The 19,863-nt window shown below is 44.5% G+C and overlaps 1 protein-coding gene across 1 annotated transcript; it reads left to right on the top strand.

Moving 5' to 3' along the window:
• The first annotated feature begins 7,649 nt into the window (after positions 1 to 7,649).
• On the top strand, positions 7,650 to 19,273 carry KCNV2 (potassium voltage-gated channel modifier subfamily V member 2). The gene is made up of 2 exons (XM_032427458.1): positions 7,650 to 9,026; positions 18,992 to 19,273. Exons 1-2 carry the CDS (start codon positions 7,650 to 7,652, stop codon positions 19,271 to 19,273), a joined length of 1,659 nt encoding a protein of 552 aa, XP_032283349.1.
• Positions 19,274 to 19,863: the final 590 nt, after the last annotated feature.

The following is a 19,863-nucleotide window of genomic DNA, read 5'->3' as shown; positions in this document are numbered from 1 at the left end:
TCAGATGCAGTGCTCACCAGCCTCATTTCTGCTCTTCGGGAGACTTGGTCAGAGAGAATCTCTTTTCGCAGAGTACATAGAGCAGAAATAGACACCCAGAGGCAGAGGCCAGGAGAGAACCCTGGAAACCAATAGAAGTGAGATGCAAAGTGGTGTCAAATTGTACAAGGCTCAACTTTTTATAAAAATCAACTGGAGTCTACTCTACCACAGAAAATAGTGAAGGTTCTGGTTTGGGCAGAAGAAATGATGAGGTTTCTGGAAGTTATGTGAAATACAGCTGTGCCTATCTACTCAACACAAAATGGAGGACTGAGACATTTGCTGTGGAATTAGACCAGTAAAGGCCATTAGTTTGTGTAACTGATCTTAGCTCTTCATTAAATGTAAGATCTGAGATTTAAATTACTCAAAAGCATACCTTCTAGGTGTACAATTTGCTTGTTCCACATGGACACAACTTCAAGGTGAAAAACTAGATGCAATGATGCTGAAACAATGTCAAGTTAGGGGGAGTTATAACAGGGTTCCAGAGTCAGGCACTGATTGATCGGACACCTCAGTTTCCTTATCTCTAAAGTGGACAGTGGGAACAGACAACCACTGGGTCCCTCCCAGCTTGGAAGTTGCAGAGGGTCTTACACACAGTATGTTTACACTTTATGTCCAGTTGGCTGGCATCCACTTCCGAAACAGAGGAAGTGGTGGCAAGATCTTTTGCATCAGTGGGAGCAAAAAGAACAAAAAAGAACCATGTTGGAAAACTGTCAATGAATGTTTAGGGGAAATCATAAGTGAAGACTAGAAATCAAAGTGAAGTTTTTGTAAGTAAGGGACACCCCATCAGGGGCTGCACATTCTGCCGTGGCAGCACAGACGGGAGAAAGGTGCCCAGGTGGCCAGCAGATGAGTCCTAGATTCTTCATCTTTAAAAGAGGGAATTAAAGAAGATGGATGGGCTTGCAAAAGGGGGTGCACCTGCCCCCAGATTAAGCCTGATTACAGGACACTGACCACGCGAATGTTTCCATACAGCCTTCCCCTCTCCCCACCCCTCACCCTTTCTTTTTCCAAACCCACAGAAAACCTTCATTGGGTCAAAGAGGATTTCAATCGACTGAGACACTTTGCAATCAATCGCTGTTTCCATCCATTGCACATTTTACCTGGGATGAGACAGGCAAATTCAAAGAGAAGGAGGTGAACAAATACTTCAATAATTCAATTATCAGAAGAAATTCACCAGGCTTAACAAAAGCTTTCCTCCTCAAAAAGCTCCTCTTTTTCCTTTATTGGGAGCTGGGGAGACTGTTGGGGTTTTCTTTTAATTTCTTTGGTTTGGGCTGAGGTATTCATCACCCAGATCCTCGTCTCAACTTCCCACTTTACAATTACCAAAAAGGACTTCAAAGACTTTAAAGGAAATGCAGCTTCCCAAGTGAGTACTAAACTTCTCTCTCTGTGCCTTTCTCAGGACTAGGTCTAGGTAAATTTGCAAAAGTGTCTGTATTCAGCAACCTTGGTCTTCTTACCACTCACCTTAGTTTTCCCCTTTTAATTCTAGGCTCTTCCTGAGCCATCCTGAATCAATCTGTTCTGAAATGCCCCACCCCAAAGCCTATCCCGCACCTATTCAGACTTCTCAGTCCCATTGCTCCATTCCCTGTCCTACCCAAACTCTCCCTGTCTCACTCCCTTTTAGTCTTAAAATTAGTAGGCCAGTTCATGCTGGCAAACTCATTTGACTAAGGGGTTAATGTCTTAAAAGTTCATTGCTCCCGGGGGCAGTGCATATTTAAAAGGGACAATCCAGATATAGGTATCTTAATACTGTCCTGTTCAACATGGTAGCCACTAGTCATACATAACACTGAAATATAAATTAAGATTAAATAAAATTTTATTTTGAATTTTTTTTAAAAAAAATTGTTTTAAATCTATTTATTCTGTTCCTCAGTGGCACTAGTCATGTTTTGAGCCATACAAATATTTCTATCAATGTATGAAGTTCTATTAGTCAGCACTCTCTTAACATAAATTAATTTTCACAGTGGACTGTGAATATGACCTATTTCTCTGCTGAGAAACTCTCCATGGGCTAAAAATGAATATATTTTTGTGTTGTAGGTATATAATCAGGAATTGGAGTAAGAGGTAGCTGGATGAAGGAGGGATGGCTATCTTCTGATGAACAGTATGTGCTATCTTTTGATGAATGGTATTTGGCATAAGCAGGCCAATCAAAAATAAAGTGGAGAGGTGTTCTCTCTTTAAATTAACAGGAAATCCTCCACAACCCATTTTACAGATGAGGAAATTGAGATGAAAAAGGTTGAAGTAATTTTCCCAAAGCTTTGAGCCAGAATGCAAAATCTGATCTCAGTTTTAATGTTCTTTGTACTGTACCATCCTGCCCATCAATCTCTGTCACCAAGGAAAACCAGGCAGGACTCCAGCCACTGTTCCTCAAAGCCCACCAGTTTTCTTTCCCTTCAAAGGGGGGCTTGGGGTATGTCAGTGCAAAGTAATAAACCTTTTAAGATTTTACTTTTTTTCATTTCAGAGAGATAGAAAGCGAGAGAGAACAGGAGCGGCGGGGAGGCGCAGAGGAAGAAGGAAAAGCAGGCTCCCTGCTGAGTAAGGAGCCTGATGCAGGACTTGATCCCAGGACCCCTGGGATCATGACCTGAGCTGAAGGCAGATGCTTAACTGACTGAGCCACCCAGGCGCCCCCAAAGTAAGCAACCTCTGTTAACATTTTTGAGATAATTCTAGATTTACACGCAGTTTTAAGGATACAGAGAGATCTTGAACATATTTTTCTAATCTGCTACATATTAGACACTCTGCTTGGTGCTGGGGCCACAGAGACAAGATTGGTTTTGCCCTTGAAGACTTTAGAGGCTAGTGGGGAACACACAAGTGAATAATTAATACAGAGTTGATTAAAACAAAACTGTAATGCCATTTTCACTTCTCAATAAGGAAACAGCAACCAGTAATGCTGTTCTAGCAAAGCCACTGGGAAGACACTTCCATATTTCAGGGCTAAGAGCGAACAGTGAGGCAAATTGCAAAGCAAGCTGGCAAGAGGCAGCAAATATTTCAATCTTCCAGCTAGTAGTTCTGAGTGCTTGCTATATTCCAGGCAGTGGACTAGAACCTGTGGATGAGAACAAACCAGACACTGTCCAGCCCTTCTGAAACTCAGTCTTGTTTATAGGCACATAGCATTTGTGCAAAGGGCTCTGCTAGGTGAAGTCAAGCTTTTAGGGAAGCACCTGTTGGGGGAGGGGGCTAAATTCAGCTTTTGAGGATGCAGGGAGGCTATCCTGGAGGACAGGCTAAGAGGAGTTAGCTCTCTACCTACAAAATGTGAACATGAGTTGGCCAGAGGAAGAGGAGACAGGCTGGTGTGGACAAAGACTGTCCTAAACTGAACAAACAGCAGGAACAGCATGTAGGGAGGCTCAATATTAAAAGAGAATGGCCTAAAAAAAATCTAGCCAAACTGTCTGAAAGAGTAACTCAGAATACAAAAAACAAAAACAAAAAAAATCCCCCAAAGGGCGCCTGGGTGGCTCAGTTGGTTAAGCGACTGCCTTCGGCTCAGGTCATGATCCTGGAGTCCCGGGATCGAGTCCCACATCGGGCTCCCTGCTCAGCAGGGAGTCTGCTTCGCCCTCTGACCCTCCTCCCTCTCGTGCTCTCTCTCATTCTCTCTCTCGCAAATAAAATAAATAAATAAATAAATAAATAAAAACCCAAAGAATGAAAAAAAAAACCTCTCAAACATATTTTTATCACATTATTACTTATAAGAGTGAATACTGAAAAATAGTTATTTCCATAAAAGAGATTTGGTTCTGTTATAGATGGTACATTCACAACACAGAATATTTTGTATGGCAACAGGAGCACGTGAGAAATGCATTTAGGAACGTAAAGGCTAGGCCTGATTGGGCATTATCTTAAGCTTGGAGGTTTGAGGTCTATTGAAAGCCAAACAAGGTCAGCAGGTGCAGACCCTACAGCAACTGTGACCTGTCCCAATGACCCGGAAGCACAGTTAAAACTGAACTACATGATAAAGACAGCACTACACACCAGTGGGGAAAAGACAGATTATTCAGTTAATGTGTCGGGACATGTGGCTAAAACCCTAGAAAACGGAGTCGGGTCCCTACACTTCACTCTTTACCTCCAAATGAATTCTTGTTGGATCAAATCCTTAAATGTGAGAAGTAAAATTTAACATAATGATTACAAAGTGGGATTTTTTAATCAAAAATGCATATGTGAAAATGTTCAATGAAAAAAGCAGGATATATAATTTATGTCCAATATGAGCACAACCATGATAAATATGTGTGTGTCTGTGTGTGTGTGTAACTAAATGGAAAGACACAGGTTAAAATATTAACAGTGAGGGTCTTTGGATGGTCAGATTATAGGTGGTTTTTATGTATATGCTCTTTTATAACCTGCTGGTTAGTCTGGACCAAAACCCAGCTTCACCATTTACTTTGTGTGCAATCATGGGCAAGTCATTTAGCTTCTCTGTGTCCCAGTCTCTTCATCTGTAAAAGAGGAATAGCACCTACATGATAGGTTAAGTATTAACATAGTACAGTATCTTGGCATGCTATTATTGTATTGGTTATTAGTGTTCTCTGTTTTTTAAATTCTTCTATAATGCACTTATAGAACTTCCATTCTGGGAAACTTTTTAAGTCTCTCTTCATTAAAAGAAGTGCCTCATGTCCTAAGTTAGTGATATGTGTCACCTTAAATGAAAACACTGACAAGGAGCAGCTAACCCATCTTGACAAAACACAGAGAAATGTCGGAGAAGGATCGCTCAAAGAGGAGGAGGATGTCTGAGCTGACTTTTGAAGGATAAGGATCGCAGAAGGCAGGCAGGAGGGAATTCAAGACAAATGAATCATCAAGGAAAGACTTGGAATCTTAGTAATTTCAAGGCAGAAGCCGACTTGAAGATCATGCAGGTTTCCCTCTGCCCTACAAATTCTTAAACATGTTCCCATTCGACTTTTGGACAGTTCTCTTTGCTCGAAGGGGTTTCCACGTATGGATACTCACCTACCATTGCCCTCGCAAAAGAAAAAAAATCCAAGGGCAAAATCCAAGCAACATGCCCACACCGACATATTCATTTGGTTGTAAGAGACAATTAAGCGTGGTCCATCCAGGCAATGCTCCCCGATCAACTCCATGGATGTGGTGTTTGTGCTTAGCTTTGAGAGGCCTCTCAAACATTACTAACTCTCCTGTTTTTCAGAAACAGACTCTCCGCTGAGCAAGGAGCCTGATGTGGGGCTCGATCCCAGGACCCTGGGATCATGACCTGAGCTGAAGGCAGCTGCTTAACCAGCTGAGCCACCAGGCACCCCCCAAAAACTTATTATGAAGAAATTCAAACACCTATGAAAGCAGAATAGCATAATGAACCTCTATGCCCCCATCACTCAGTGTCAATAGTTACTGACTCATGACCAGTCTTATTCCCATGCTATGGCCACCCCTTTTCTCTCTCCCCCGTATTTTCTTGAAGCAAAGCTCAGCTCTCGTATCATTCCATCCATAAATACTTCAGTATGTGTCTCTAAAAGATACACAGCCTTTAACATTACAAGACCATTATCACAACTAAAAGTATTCGTAAGAGTTCCTAAATACCATCGAATTTCCAACTCTCAAAAATGTTTTAGGCTTTTTGTTTGAATCAGGATTCCAAATGAGGCCCACACATTCCTATCAGACAGAACATTATTTTAAGTAACAGGAATCATTCATGCATGCGTAAGATGGTATCATTTTCATTCTCTTCCCAAGGTATCTGTCCAGTTTGTTCTGTTCTCTCTGGTCAGGTTTCTTGGTGGTCCTTCCTCCATCTTGAACATGTGTAAAGTAATGTATGCACAGGTTATTTGTTGCACCATTGTTTACAAGAGCCAAGGAATAAAACAACCTGAATGTTTATCCCTGTCAGACTACTACGGGGCTACTTTCAAAATCAGGTGGACATTTATGTTCAGATGCGAAAACACCTCTAAGACACATGGTTAAGTGGAAAAAGCAATGTGGAGAGTGTACTATGATTTGTGTTAATAATAGAGAGCTATTCAGATGACAGGTGGAGACAGGTTTTTGCTTGTATGTGTTTAGGATATTTCTGGAAGAACAACCAAAAAGTATTCTGGAACAACAACAGTGGTTGCCTCCTCAAAGGCACACCTGATAACTGCAAGTTAGATTTGGGAGAGAGAGAGAAACTGTCTTTGGGACACCTGGTGGCTCAGTCAGTTAAGTGTCTGCCTTCAGCTCAGGTCATGATCTCAGGGTCCTGGGATCGAGCCCCGCATTGGGCTCCCTGCTCAGCGGAGAGTCTGTTTCTCCCTCTGCCCCTCTCCCTGCTCATGCTCTTGCTCTCACGCTCTCAAATAAATAAATAAATAAATAAAATCTTTTAAAAAAAAAGAAAAAGAAACTGTCTTCTGTAATGCATCTTTGCACCTTTTGAATTTTTACCATCAACACTTATTAGCTATTTGAAATAAATTGAATTTAAAAACCTATTCTCTGCTCAGTACCAATCCCTTCCTCTTCTCGGCTACATTGTATTCTTTACTCACTCTTATGCTATGTTTACCTAACTCCATCACCCACAAAACCACTAGCAACTCCGTCCCCATAGAGTTCCCATCCCCAGCATCTAGCATGTTGCTTTCCACATGGAGAGACTTAAAAAAAAAAAAAAAATTAAAGTGATGTCTTGAAGAATGATGAGGGCTTTTTCCTTGGAATAAAGTCTGGCCACCTTTACCTATGGCCCTAATAGAGCAGCTAAGCAGGGCTGTAAGAACATGTACCCACTAGTTCTGGGATTCTATCTGGAAATCCGCTCTCATCATGCCAAAGAGGGAAGGAAAAGAGAGGCAGAGAAACAGAGACAAAGGGGGATCGAGGCTGGGACTGAGAAGATCAGACTGGACTCTAAGGCAGAGCTGCTAAGTAGAATCCATTTGAGGAAAGAAATGATCATGTGAAAGAATGGGAAGGGGATCATTTGAAGTCTTAGGTGATCTAAACAAGGGCTACGCTAAGAGGAAAACAGGCTTGTGATGACGTCCGCTTCAAGCATTCTGGTGCCCTTCCTGTCCTTGTTCTTGCAGAGGCTGCAACTTCAATAGTGAGGCCAGGACACAGGCATCCGGATTTCTAGAGCTAATTCGGTGGGTTTCACCCCAGCACAAGCACACTGAGCACTTCCTAAGGGCAGGCCTAAGGGTTGGCGACATTTTTATTAGCAACAATCCCTGCCACCTTCTGATTATCTACAGATTTAAGATCACGTAATCAACCCCGCCGTCTGAGAGTGCAGGGCGAGGGGGAGGAAACTAGCTTAAAGAGGCTCTAAATCCCTCCTAACACTTGAGGCTTCCCTATCAGCAAGATTAGAGCCGTCGACAGCCATCTGCTGGGTTCAGACTCCGACCGTCCGTGGTCCCGGGCAGGCTGCTCCAAGGCCGCGCAGGGTGCAGGCTCCGTCCTCCCGGCGGCAGGGACCAGCCCCGACACCCCACGACAGCCGGGAAGGCCAGACAAGGGGCTCGCCTGGCGCAGCCATGCTCAAGCAGAGCGAGAGGAGGCGGTCCTGGGGCTGTAGGCCCTGCAACGGCGCGGAGAGCGAGGACGCGTCCCAGGCGGGGGCCGGCCAGCACCGCAGGAGCGTCTGCTCGGTGGGGGCCCGCTCCAGCTCCCAGGCCAGCACCCCGCTGTGGCCCGAGGGCAACTACAACTACTACATCGAGGAGGACGAGGACCCGGAGGAGGAGGACGATCTGAAGGACGACCCAGGCGAGGAAGACGGGCAGCCAGAGGCCAAGTGCGACCTTCCAGTCGTGTCGTCCACGCTGAACGTGAACGTGGGCGGCCAAAGCTACCGCCTGGCCTGCTGGCAGCTGGCCTGTTACCCCAAGACGCGCCTGGGCCGCCTGGCCATGTCCTCCAGCCGCAGCCGCCAGCTGAGCCTGTGTGACGACTACGAGGAGCGGACGGACGAGTACTTCTTCGACCGCGACCCGGCCGTCTTCCAGCTGGTCTCCAACTTCTACGCGTCCGGGGTGCTGCTGGTGCTGGACGAGCTGTGCCCGCGCCGCTTCCTGGAGGAGCTGGGCTACTGGGGCGTGCGGCTCCAGCACACGCCGCGCTGCTGCCGCATCTGCTTCGAGGAGCGGCGCGACGAGCTCGGCGACCAGCTCAAGATCCAGCGCGAGCTGCGCGCCCAGGCGCAGGCCGAGGAGGCCGAGGAGCTCTTCCGCGACATGCGCTTCTACGCGCCGCAGCGCCGCCGCCTCTGGAACCTCATGGAGAAGCCCTTCTCGTCCGTGGCCGCCAAGGCCATCGGGGTGGCCTCCAGCCTCTTCGTGCTCATCTCCGTCGTGGCGCTGGCGCTCAACACGGTGGAGGAGATGCAGCAGCAGGCGGGGCAGGGCGCGAGCGGCGGCGACCCGCCGCCCATCCTGGAGCACGTGGAGATGCTGTGCATCGCCTTCTTCACGCTCGAGTTCCTGCTGCGCCTCGCCTCCACGCCCGACCTGCGGCGCTTCGCGCGCAGCGCCCTCAACATGGTCGACCTGGTGGCCATCCTGCCGCTCTACCTGCAGCTGCTGCTCGAGTGCTTCACGGGCGAGGACCCGCCGCCCGGCAAGGGCTCGCAGCGGGAGCACGACATAGAGACCGTGGGCCGCGTGGGCAAGGTGGGCCAGGTGCTGCGCATCATGCGCCTCATGCGCGTCCTGCGCATCCTCAAGCTGGCGCGCCACTCCACCGGCCTGCGCGCCTTCGGCTTCACGCTGCGCCAGTGCTACCAGCAGGTGGGCTGCCTCATGCTCTTCATCACCATGGGCATCTTCACCTTCTCGGCCGCGGTCTACTCCGTGGAGCACGACATGCCCAACACCAACTTCACCAGCATCCCCCACGCCTGGTGGTGGGCCGCGGTGAGTACCAAGGCTCTGGCTTCCCGGCCCTTTCCCCAGCCTGGAAGAAGCCAGGCGTCCCTTCCCGGAGTCATCGGCCACCTCTGCCTTGCTTTGTTCCCCGACCTTTTCCCTGCCTCGCTTAGGGGCCCACTGCTTCTCTCCAGGCCTTTGCTGCCCGCAGCGAACAAAAACAAGTTGGAAAGACAAAGTTCCATAAGTAACTGAATTCGACTTGGTCCTAGGAATTTCCAGATCTAGATTTAGTCTTAAATCCCTGGGCAGGCTGATTTTAAGAAGGATTCCTTGTTTGTGTATGTGGGGAAATCCATCATCCTCATTCTTATTCGCCACTTATCCAACACCTGTTGTCCTCAATGGTTTGTAGATGTTCTCTTATTTCAGTATCACAACCTGTGAAACGGTTAGGATCACTTTTTTTTTTTTTTTAAGAGGACAAATTGGAAGTGGCTTCAGATTTGAAGGAAACTATAAGTTTATGCAGGGAAAAGGTGAGACTCGGCTGACCAGTGTCCACCCTAACTGAAATCCCACTGCTCCTAGCCAATCCTGACTGTGGAAAGGAGCATCTACAACTGAAAGTTGCCCCAGTGTCACTGCAGTTCCTTTGGGACCTGGTGTTCTTGCCTGGAGGAACTGAGGTGCAGAGGGTTTGAGTGTAGACACCCAGCTGAAGGTAGTGGAGTGACAACCCAAACCTAAGACCATCCAAGGCAAAAATCCATGCCCTTCCTACACCCAGCACTGCCTCTTTCAGACTTCACTTCTGGGGCGTGCCTTGCCTAATTTGCAGGCTTTTGGTCATTTTTGTTGTTTTCTTTGGCATTTGCCTCTTTGTAGTAATTTATGCCATTTACTCAAATACCCGTATTTCTGGCATGCTATGCAAAATCTCTGGGAAATCCCGGAATCACCGGACATGCTGATGGATAAGTGAACATTTATACATAGAGGGAAGAAGTGGGTGTGTGATTTCTCTATTTTTAAAACTAGATGGTTTGCAATGCCATTAAAAACATTAAGCAAATATAACCAGTTTTTCCCATGTAAGGAACTAGTTATTTTTAACATTAACACTGGGTGTGTTAGAACCTAGAATCTGGTCTAGATTTCTGAGATGAACCAACCCAGGGTTACTGACAATGTAGTTCAGCGAGATGGAAGATTTACATTTCGATTCTAGTCCCGGATCTGCTAATAATTAACTGGGACCCTAAATAATTGTAAAACCTCGCTCCCTTACTCCCTGTCCTCAGTTTTCTTGTCTCTAAAAAAGGGTGGCTACAGAGCTCTATAATTCAGTTAGTCTTCTGTCCCTGAAAAGCAGAGCACTCATATCAAACAGGATTTGTGAGCTTTCTTCAGTGATGGGAGGACATTAGGCTCTTCCCAATGAGCTAGCCCAGTGCCACACCTCTGATCATATTCCAGGTGACAAAAGGTCATCCCCATAGTAGATAAACCATGTGTACAGATGGAGCTGAAAGAGGATGCTTTGTCCCCAGCAAATGACATTTACTTTGGAGGTGAGTAAAGCAGGAAGGGAGAAGAGCAAATCTACACACTGATGATATACTACCAAGTTTGAGAGTCAAGTTTCCATTTATCCAAGTATCTTAGAAGACCAGCATGTATGTAGGTAGGTGGGGCCTAGGGGACATTTTGACACTATATTTTCAACCCACAAAACTTTTTAAAATTGTGTATATTAATACAAAAATTGATAAGAATTCTGTTGCTAATGAGGTTTCTTTTTTAAAAATTTCCTGAAGGGAATGCCTATTAATTCCATTTAATTACTTGATCTGTTTAATGTACAATGACACTCAAAACTTTCAAATTACCCCCTTTTTAACTAAAATTGTTTTAGTCAAAATCAGTTTTTTCCATAAGTTTTACAATAAAAATTGAATCACCATTCAATTTTTATTGATAATAAAGTTTAACGATTATTGCTTTTGCCAATGCGAGTTTTCTTTTGTGACCATTATCTCTATCAGGCACTCTTTTCACAGGCCAAAATTTGCACATTTCAGCCTTACTGTTGACCAACCTTAACCTTGACCAATGGCTTTTGTCCATCTTATTCTCTGAGGATTTTATAGACCAGTAAAAATCAGTATGAATTAGATATTTCTAAACTAATCTATGAAAACAATAGGAGCGGTTCCCCCTTTGAACACTTAAACACTGCTCTAGGCCCCAGGACAATATAGATTAGCAGATTCTCCTCCACACTTCTGATGGCATTCCACATTGTGTACCAAGGGTCCATATTCTCAGTAGAGCAAAGAGAAAAGAACGCTGTCAAAATGATGCAGACAGAATGTCTTGTTTCCTTATGTAGATGCCAAATAAAAGATGCAAAACATGAAGATGAATTCTTCATGAGAATCTCAAAATCCATCTTACTCATTTCACTGGGGTAGAATTTTTTGATCACTTCCAGGGTGCCAGGTGGGTAATCTAAACACTAGGGATACTGGGTGATAGAACAAAAACCCCGAAGCGATGAATTTCTTTCCCTCATGCAGTTTACATTCTAATGGAGAAAAAGAATATATAATTTTGGATACTGGGGTGTCTTGTATGAGATAATAGGATAGAGAGACAGAGATAGCTGGGTGTGGAATCTACCTTTGATAGGATGGCCAGAGAAGCCCTCCTGGAGAAAATGACATTGAGCTGAAATTTGAAGGGTGAGAAGAAACCCATCTATATAGACATGACTGAACAGAAATGAGAATAAGAAGTAGAATCCCAAAACTAACTCTGATGCAGTTGTCTCTAAGCCTTTTATTGATTACACATTCTGTAATTTAAAATTTTCTGAGCACACACCCATGATAAATGCATGTTCAACTATTCATAAATTGTTATTTATTGCTATAATAATGATGCACCACAAACTACTACCCCAAAACTTAGTCGCTTAAAATGTCAAGCGTTGATTTAGCTTATGAGTTTGCAAGTCAGCAGTTTAGGCTGGCTTCAAGCAGAAGGTTCTTCTCATTTGGGCTGGTGCCAATCACTCATAGGTCTGATGATCAGCTGGCTGACAGCTGGGATGAACGAGAGGACTAGATCACATCTCCTTCATCCTCCAGCAGGCATGTACCCATGGCCATGGCAATGGGCAAGAGATGGAATGCAATTTCAATCATGTGAGCACTGTATAAGGTTCTGTTCATGTCATTTGCTCAACCCATTGGCCAAAGCAAGTCACAAGGCCAAATTCAGAGTCCAAGAGCTGACCAGATTAGCCCACCCAGTGTAGGAAAGCACTGAAAAGTTTTATGGCAAAGAGCTTGGATGCAGGATGATATAAAGAATTAGGTCCATTGAATTGACATTTTTTGAAAGGAGACGTACATATGGCCAACATATATATGAAAAAGTGCTCAACATTACTCATCAGGGAAAATGCAAATCAAAGCTGCAATGAGATATCACCTCACACCTGTCAGAATTCCTAGAGAACGACAAGAAATAGCAAGAGTTGGCAAGGATGTGGAGAAAAAGGAACCCTCATGTACTGTTGGCTGGAATGTAAATTGGTGCAGCCACTGTGGAAAACAGTATGGAGTTTCCTAAAAAAGAATTAAAAAATAGAAATACTGTACAATCTCGAAATCCACTTCTGGGTATTTACCCAAAGAACATGAAAACAGTAATTTGAAAAGATATATGCACCTCTATGTTCATTGCAGCATTATTTGCAATAGCCAAATTATGGAAGCAGCCCAAGTGTCCATCGATAGATGGATAGATGCGCGCGCGCGCACACACACATACATATGATATTACTCAGCCATAATAAAAGAATGGGATCTTGCCATTTGCAGCAACATGGATGGACCTAGAAGGCATTATGCTAAGTGCAATAAATTAGAGAAAGACAAATGCCACATGATTTCACTTATATGTGACAAACTAGAGGTTGCCAGAGGGCAAGGTGGTGGGGGGGATGGGTAAAGCAATATATCATTATAAAGTAGAATATGAATTCTATGGAGGTGAGTAAAGCAGGAAGGGAGAAGAGCAAATCTACATGCTGATGATATACTACCAAGTTTGAGAGTCAAGTTTCCATTTTTCCAAGTATGTAGACCAGCATGTATGTAGGTGGGGCCTAGGGGTGAAAGGGAGTGTGAGGTACAGTCTTCCAGTCATAGAGTTTTAAATGACAAGGATGAAAGGTACAGCGAAGGGAATATAGTCAGTGGTGTTGTAATCGGGTTGTATGGTGACAGACGGTAGCATAACGTATAGACTTGTCGAATCACTATGTTGTTCACCTGAAATTAACATTGTGTGTCAGCTGTATTTCCATTAAAAAAAATTAGGTAATACAATCATTCTACTGTAGGAAGCTATTACTGCTCAAATATATGTACACAGCAGAAAACACTCACACACTGACTAATAGTGTCTTCCAGACTCCAGTGCTCTACGCCTTGTATATTCAACCTCACTAGAGACAGATTCTCTAAGCCATTCTTCATGTGCTGCTAGTACTTTTTAGAAAACCCCAAAATCTGACTTGCTTTTCATCATCTTCCCTCTCTCTATGCCAAGGATCCTACAACCTTCCTCTTGTAATTCAACTCAAGGTTTTAAGAGGAATACAGTAATCTTCGTTGCTGTGAATACTTCTGCAGTTGCAGAACAAATCCCTCGTGGACATTCACGTCTGCAAATGCTCATGCGTTAGGATGTAAGATAGCCCCGTCCTACTCATCTGTCAAAAGGAGATTACTTGTAAGCACTAATGTAATAGGAAACACATGTAAAATGCTAGCTTGTGGTACATCCACCGTAAATAGAAGCTCCCAGATCTGTCTAGTTGATAGTCTTTATCACGTGCAAGCCATAACCTTTGCTTCCAGATTCATTTGAGGGAAAGTAAAACAGAAGTGATTCCTTCTCTACTGGAAAGAGAGAGACCGTAAGACATATGAAGGGGTCAGCTGTTTCCTCCTGGGAGAGCCTCTGCGTGTCCAGATAAATAGGCATCCACCCGGAACAGCTCCAGCCATGCTGGGCCTCTCCAGGCTGCCTGGGTGTGGGAAATGCATGGTCCGGCCCGGCAAGAAGAGTCAGCTCTGTGACGACGCCGTCATTATTGGCCTCCGGCGTGGCTCGGTTTTAAAGCAGAAAAGGGCAACTGAACTGTTCAACGGCCCATTTCCTTCTGAGCTTCAAGAGTGAGTTCAAACTATAGAAACCAAACAGGAAACTATGTCATGAACTCATTCCTTCAAAAACTAACAAAAACTCTTCAAAAAGAAGATTTATCTCTAGCTGAGGGAACAGATAATTGTGCCACAGAGACCTTGTCCTATCTTTGTTTTCCCAAAGCATGTTATCATGTCCTTGCAGATAGGTGGCACTTACAAGATCACGGAGATTTTTTTATTTTATTTTATTTTTATGGATTGATTGCTTGCTTTAAGAACACCAGAGATTGGTCACTGCATGCAATAGCTATCAACCCTAAAACTGGGGGGACAAATAGAATGTCAAATTACTGGAACCCACAAGAACAGAGAAGGAGCCACTGAGGGGCTGTCGCAGGGCCTCTTAGGATGATACCATGAGGTTAGCGTCCTATGCGCCAAAAGATGCCTGAGTCACGGCTATCTGCTTATTGGAGGACGGTGACAGACACCAGAAACAGGAATAGAGACCCTTAATTCCTCAGCCACCTTCAGTGTCCCAACACTCTCTCCTTTGCAGAACACAGCCAGAAGCCAGTGAGCAAGGTGGTCTGGGAAATGTAGTTGCAGACTCCCCGCTGCAGGACCGTAGGTGTCTCGCTTGGGACTGAGAGACAATGGGTCAGTGTCTGCATTAGACGGCAGTAAAAGGAGGCAGCATCCTCTTGGATCCTTCAGAAATAGCAAAGGAGCCGTAAATGGGGCAAAGGATCTTAGGCACTACTATGGATTTTGCTCCTGTGGACTCCCAGCTCTGGAGTGGTCCCCTTTTAGGTCTTTAAACTATGATCCTCCTGTGGGTCAGTAGGACTTGTGGGACATGGAGTCGTAGAGGACAGGGAAAAGTACCAAGGAGACAGTGGGTACAGAGGACATCATCATTACTGCATATACCTTTCTATGGCTGGATGAACAGATCCCACATTTGCCTTAGCTTTTGCACACCTCCCTCCTCCTTATTGCACAATTTACATACATGTCACAACTTTAACATAGGGATGAGGCTGGTTGATTCTCTTTAAGGTCCTGTCTTCACCCATTACCTCATTCTAACAGTGCTTCCACCCCTCAGAACATGCTTTGAATTCCACTGAGGAATTATCTTTGGAGACTGTGATATGTCCATTTACTTCTTTGTAATGGTGCCAAATCTTCATCTTCTGGAGGGTGGATTTGATATTTTAAAATACAGTCAAGACCCTTGAGTTTAAGATTGACATCTAGAGTTAACCCTTGAGGTGGCTAAGACTACTTGTTTCAAAGTCATACCACTGAATCCTCTGTGCAGATTATAATCCAAAGAGGAATTCCTCAAATATTTGTAGCAACAGCAGCATGGATAGGCTACATATAGCCTTTGAAGCTAAATCCTTTAAAGGACAATATGCATTGAGGTGTGTAATAATTTTAGCCAGAAACCACTAGTCTTCACCACCTCAAATTTTTTGGGAACACTAGAAGGGCGGGGGTTCATTATTTTGAAAAATCTGTTGTGTTCCCTGGGATATTTCCTACATACATGGATTACTGGGTGCCAAGATTTAATCTATGCCTCGTTCATTATGAAGGAAACAAACATTCCTTGTTGAAAGAGAAATTCCAGTATAGTCATTCTGAAGTTTCAGAGAAAAACTGGATGCTTGTCCTTCTTGTAATGTTTAAGAGGCCAAGATTTGCTGATTAATGGGTGAGCTTCTGAGGGAAGGTCACATTCTGGCGTTTGGGACTCAAAGGCTAGGGAAAATATGTAAGCCTTCCACGGAATGGTACGCTTCCAGTTTATGGAGTGGCTGAGCCAGCCAGTGTTTTCAGGATATTAAGATGGATTGCAGGAATTCTAGTCACATTTCTGACCCAACCCCTCCTAATGTGAGAACTTACTCTTTGAGGTCATATGTGTCAGTTTAGGGCTTTCCATTTTTAATGTTCATGAAGGGAGAAATGGGTTTGGTCTGTGGAACATGGAGAAAAGACCTCCAAAGCCAAGGAATTCTGCATTCCTCTTGGAGCCAAGGAGCAAGAACCAAGTCACTGGTTGAGTCAAACTGTCCAGAGAACAGACAATGTAAAGATTAGCTGTGCATTTTGAACAAATTCTTCAGGACCAGTCACACAGAGTCTCCTAGCAGAAGAGATCTTTTCTCTAAAAATAAAGATCCAAGATATACAAAAATATTTAGACCATATTATGTGCATCAAATATTTAATCTGCCTTAAGCTAACAACTCTCTTCGCTTTTGACCCTTCACTCGAAGTTCAGCCAAAAAAAAAAAAAAAGAAATGAAGCCGAGGTTGGGAGTAAAGTAAAGCCAGTGTGGGGATTGATCAGAAGTTTAAAATAGGCACTTTGTCTCAATTATCTTCCTCTGCATCCTCCTAGCCCCCTGCCTCCCATCTTGCAGGCTGGTTTACCTCAAAGCCTCTGCTTTGGCCTTTCATGGATGCTTCCTGTCCTGAACTACTCCTTCCTGTCACTCACCCCTGTTACCAGACTCCCTGTAGGCTTCCTCTATGCCAAGTAGACTGAGTGACTCAACATTCATACAGAGGTATGAGTGCTGTGCTGCATGACCTATGAAAACCATGTTTCGGTTCATGTACCCAGACAGAGACCGGACTCAAGTTCTTTTACTTCGGGTACGGCCAGTGACAAGACACACACACGAGCATACTTTGAGATTAACCCACAGTCTCACGGTAGCATTGCCTCTCATCATCCTTCGGTGCAAAAATCTGGAGTCACAGTGCTCCCCACCCCGTTTCCCTCCTGTTCAGCAGGATCCAAGCAGGAGTCCATTTCCACAGCCCACTGGTCTTTTTAATTTTTTTAAAGATTTTATTTATTTATTTGAGAGACAGAGAGCATGCGGGGTGGGGGGGAGGATCAGAGGGAGAATCAGACTCCCCGCTGAGCAGGGAGCCCTATGTGGGACTCCATCCTGGGACTCCAGGATCATGACCTGAGCCAAAGGCAGTCACTTAACCAACTGAGCTACCCAGGCGCCCCAGCGCATTGGTCTAATAAGCATGAGAACTAACATTATCACTCATACACTGCACCGGCACTCCTTCATTCCCTTAACACCCTTATGGGGTAGGTACTACTATTCTCCCCATATTCCACAAGTAGAAGCAGAGCCAGAGAGAATGTAAGGGACTTGCCCAAGTCACACAGCTGGGAGGTGGGTTCAGAGCCATGTAGCCTAAAGCCATCTCTGTTTCCTTAAACTAGTCTACACCATCCTGCCTCTCTTAGGTGCTTGTTTGTATTCTTCCACACATGGGAAGGGGCAGCGCACCCTCAGCAGGTCCTTCACTGTAGATGAAGCAGTGAGAGGTGGTAAAAAAAAGGAGGTCAAGCTTTCACTTTTTTATGGTCTGGATGGAGCTGTGGTTCTTATCAGCAACACCAGATTAGCCCCACTGGCCTGCTTCTCTATTCCATCCTAACTAATCAATCACACTTCCCCTAAGTTCAAACTAACCCTTACATCAAAACAAAAATGTTTATATTTCTAAGCTAAACACCATCTTAGTACAGGTCAACAGGCTAACTGTCCATTTTAATACCATCTGCCAGAAAATCGTGGCAACACCACAGATTGATGAAGCAAACAGTGCCCCCTGGAGTTGTGCAATGCACAGGGGTTTTTTTCCAACTAAGCAACAGCCCTGCCTACAAGCCTTTTAGTAATTTGCCAATAGTCTGGGGATCGACGGGAGGCTCAGTACATGAGGTTTAAAAAATAGGCCCCAAGAGATTTTCCCAGGTTTTCTCTGTCTCCGCTAACTGATAACTAGTCCCATGGGTATCTGCATTTTAAAACAGAAGCTTGTTAACCTAAATAAATCTCTAATTAGTGGAATTTAAAGCGGTGTGCAAGAGTGATGGGAGAAATTTCATACAGGATGAACATATTTTTGGTCTGTGATGTCTTACAGAAAAGTCCCTTTGCAAAATAACGAGAGTGTGTTTCTCCAGACATTTGTAATTAGAGCACCTTCATACACAATATCTCATTTGAATGACATAATAACTCTGAGAAGTATTAATTATAATATAATTATGTCTCCATTTTAAAGATGAGAGAAGCACAACCGAGGAGGTTGTTTAATGCCTTTTGTGGGCCTGATACTGGGTTAAGTGCTTTATATTCATTTTCTTATTTAGTCTTCAGGAGAAGATGAAGAGTTGGGTATTATCCTCCTATTTTAGATGAAGGAAACAAGGCTCAGAGACTGAACGTTTTGCTCATGGGTATTCAGTGGGGAAGGGTCAGAGTTAGGACTTGGACCCACATATGACTGGTTCTAAGCCCGAGCTCTTCCTGGTACGCCTATCATGTGGGCAAACCCAGGGTCCCTGGTCCTAAAGCTGACCCCTCTTAGGGGAGGCAGAGACAAACATTTATTGAAGCCATGCTACCCCAGGAACTTTACACACGGCAACTTATATGCTCTTCGCAACCCCTTAAAGTAGCTATGATATCCCCTGTATTGTGTATAAGAAAACTTACAATAGTCAGGGTTTAAGCCCAAGACTTCCAGCTCCACAGCTTGTGTTCTTTCCATGATGCAGATCCTGCAGGCAAACCTTCATACCTCCTAAAGCTGGCTCTGTGGGAGCTGTTACCTGACCCACGTGTACCTTCAGGGAGTCAGAGGACACTTTCCTACCTGGTTCTCTCCTTCCCTTCTCCTCCATCACATTGCTAACCATTCCATCCCACTTTCTTTCCTCTACAGGTGAGCATCTCCACTGTGGGATATGGAGACATGTACCCAGAGACCATCCTGGGCAGGCTTTTTGCCTTCCTCTGCATTGCTTTTGGAATTATCCTCAACGGGATGCCAATTTCCATCCTCTACAACAAATTTTCTGATTACTACAGCAAGCTCAAAGCTTATGAGTATACTGCCATGAGAAGGGAAAGGGGAAAGGTAGAGTTCCTGCAAAGAGCCAGAAAGAAGATGGCGGAGTGTTTGGCTAGAAGCCACCTACAGCCCCCACAAAGGCAAGAGAGTTGATGTTTCGAAGGACACATGGGTGGTAGACCCCGTGAACCTCAAGGTTTCAGTCCTCCTTTGTGTTATCAGAACTGACAGTACAAGGACATAGGAGACAGTCATACACAAAGGACATCCAGTTCGGAGTTCTACTTCTGGAAATGTCCATTTTGGCCCCAACTGGAACTGCCTCATTTGTTCTTCAACTGTGTTGTGGGAGTTTGACCTCCCCAGTGACACTGGTACTAAAAACTCCTTGAGAGGAGCAACGTCTTAGATTTCTATTACGGCTTCTCATGGCTTCTCAATAAGTATTTTGAACTTGAGTTGACATGAGAAGAGTTTCTTGAAGAAAAAAAAAAAAATCCTTCATTTTCCAGAGAGAAAGAGAGAATGTTGTAGCATGAGCTTTAGAGTTAGACCAACCTCAGTCAGAAGCCCAGACCTAGTGGATGTAGGGTTTAGGGAAGTTGCTTTAACTGTCTGAGCCTCAGTTTCTTCAATTGTAAAAAGTAGGTAATAAGACCTACCTTGTAAGATCAGCATGGGGATTGGAGATAATATATGTTCAGTAAATGGTAGCTGTTAAAATTGTGTGAGTGGCTGTTGTC

This window comes from Phoca vitulina, unplaced genomic scaffold (assembly GCF_004348235.1).
Source record: "Phoca vitulina isolate PV1807 unplaced genomic scaffold, GSC_HSeal_1.0 scaffold37, whole genome shotgun sequence".
Classification (NCBI taxonomy): Eukaryota; Metazoa; Chordata; class Mammalia; order Carnivora; family Phocidae; genus Phoca; species Phoca vitulina.
This window is presented reverse-complemented; position numbering and strand designations above follow the sequence as displayed.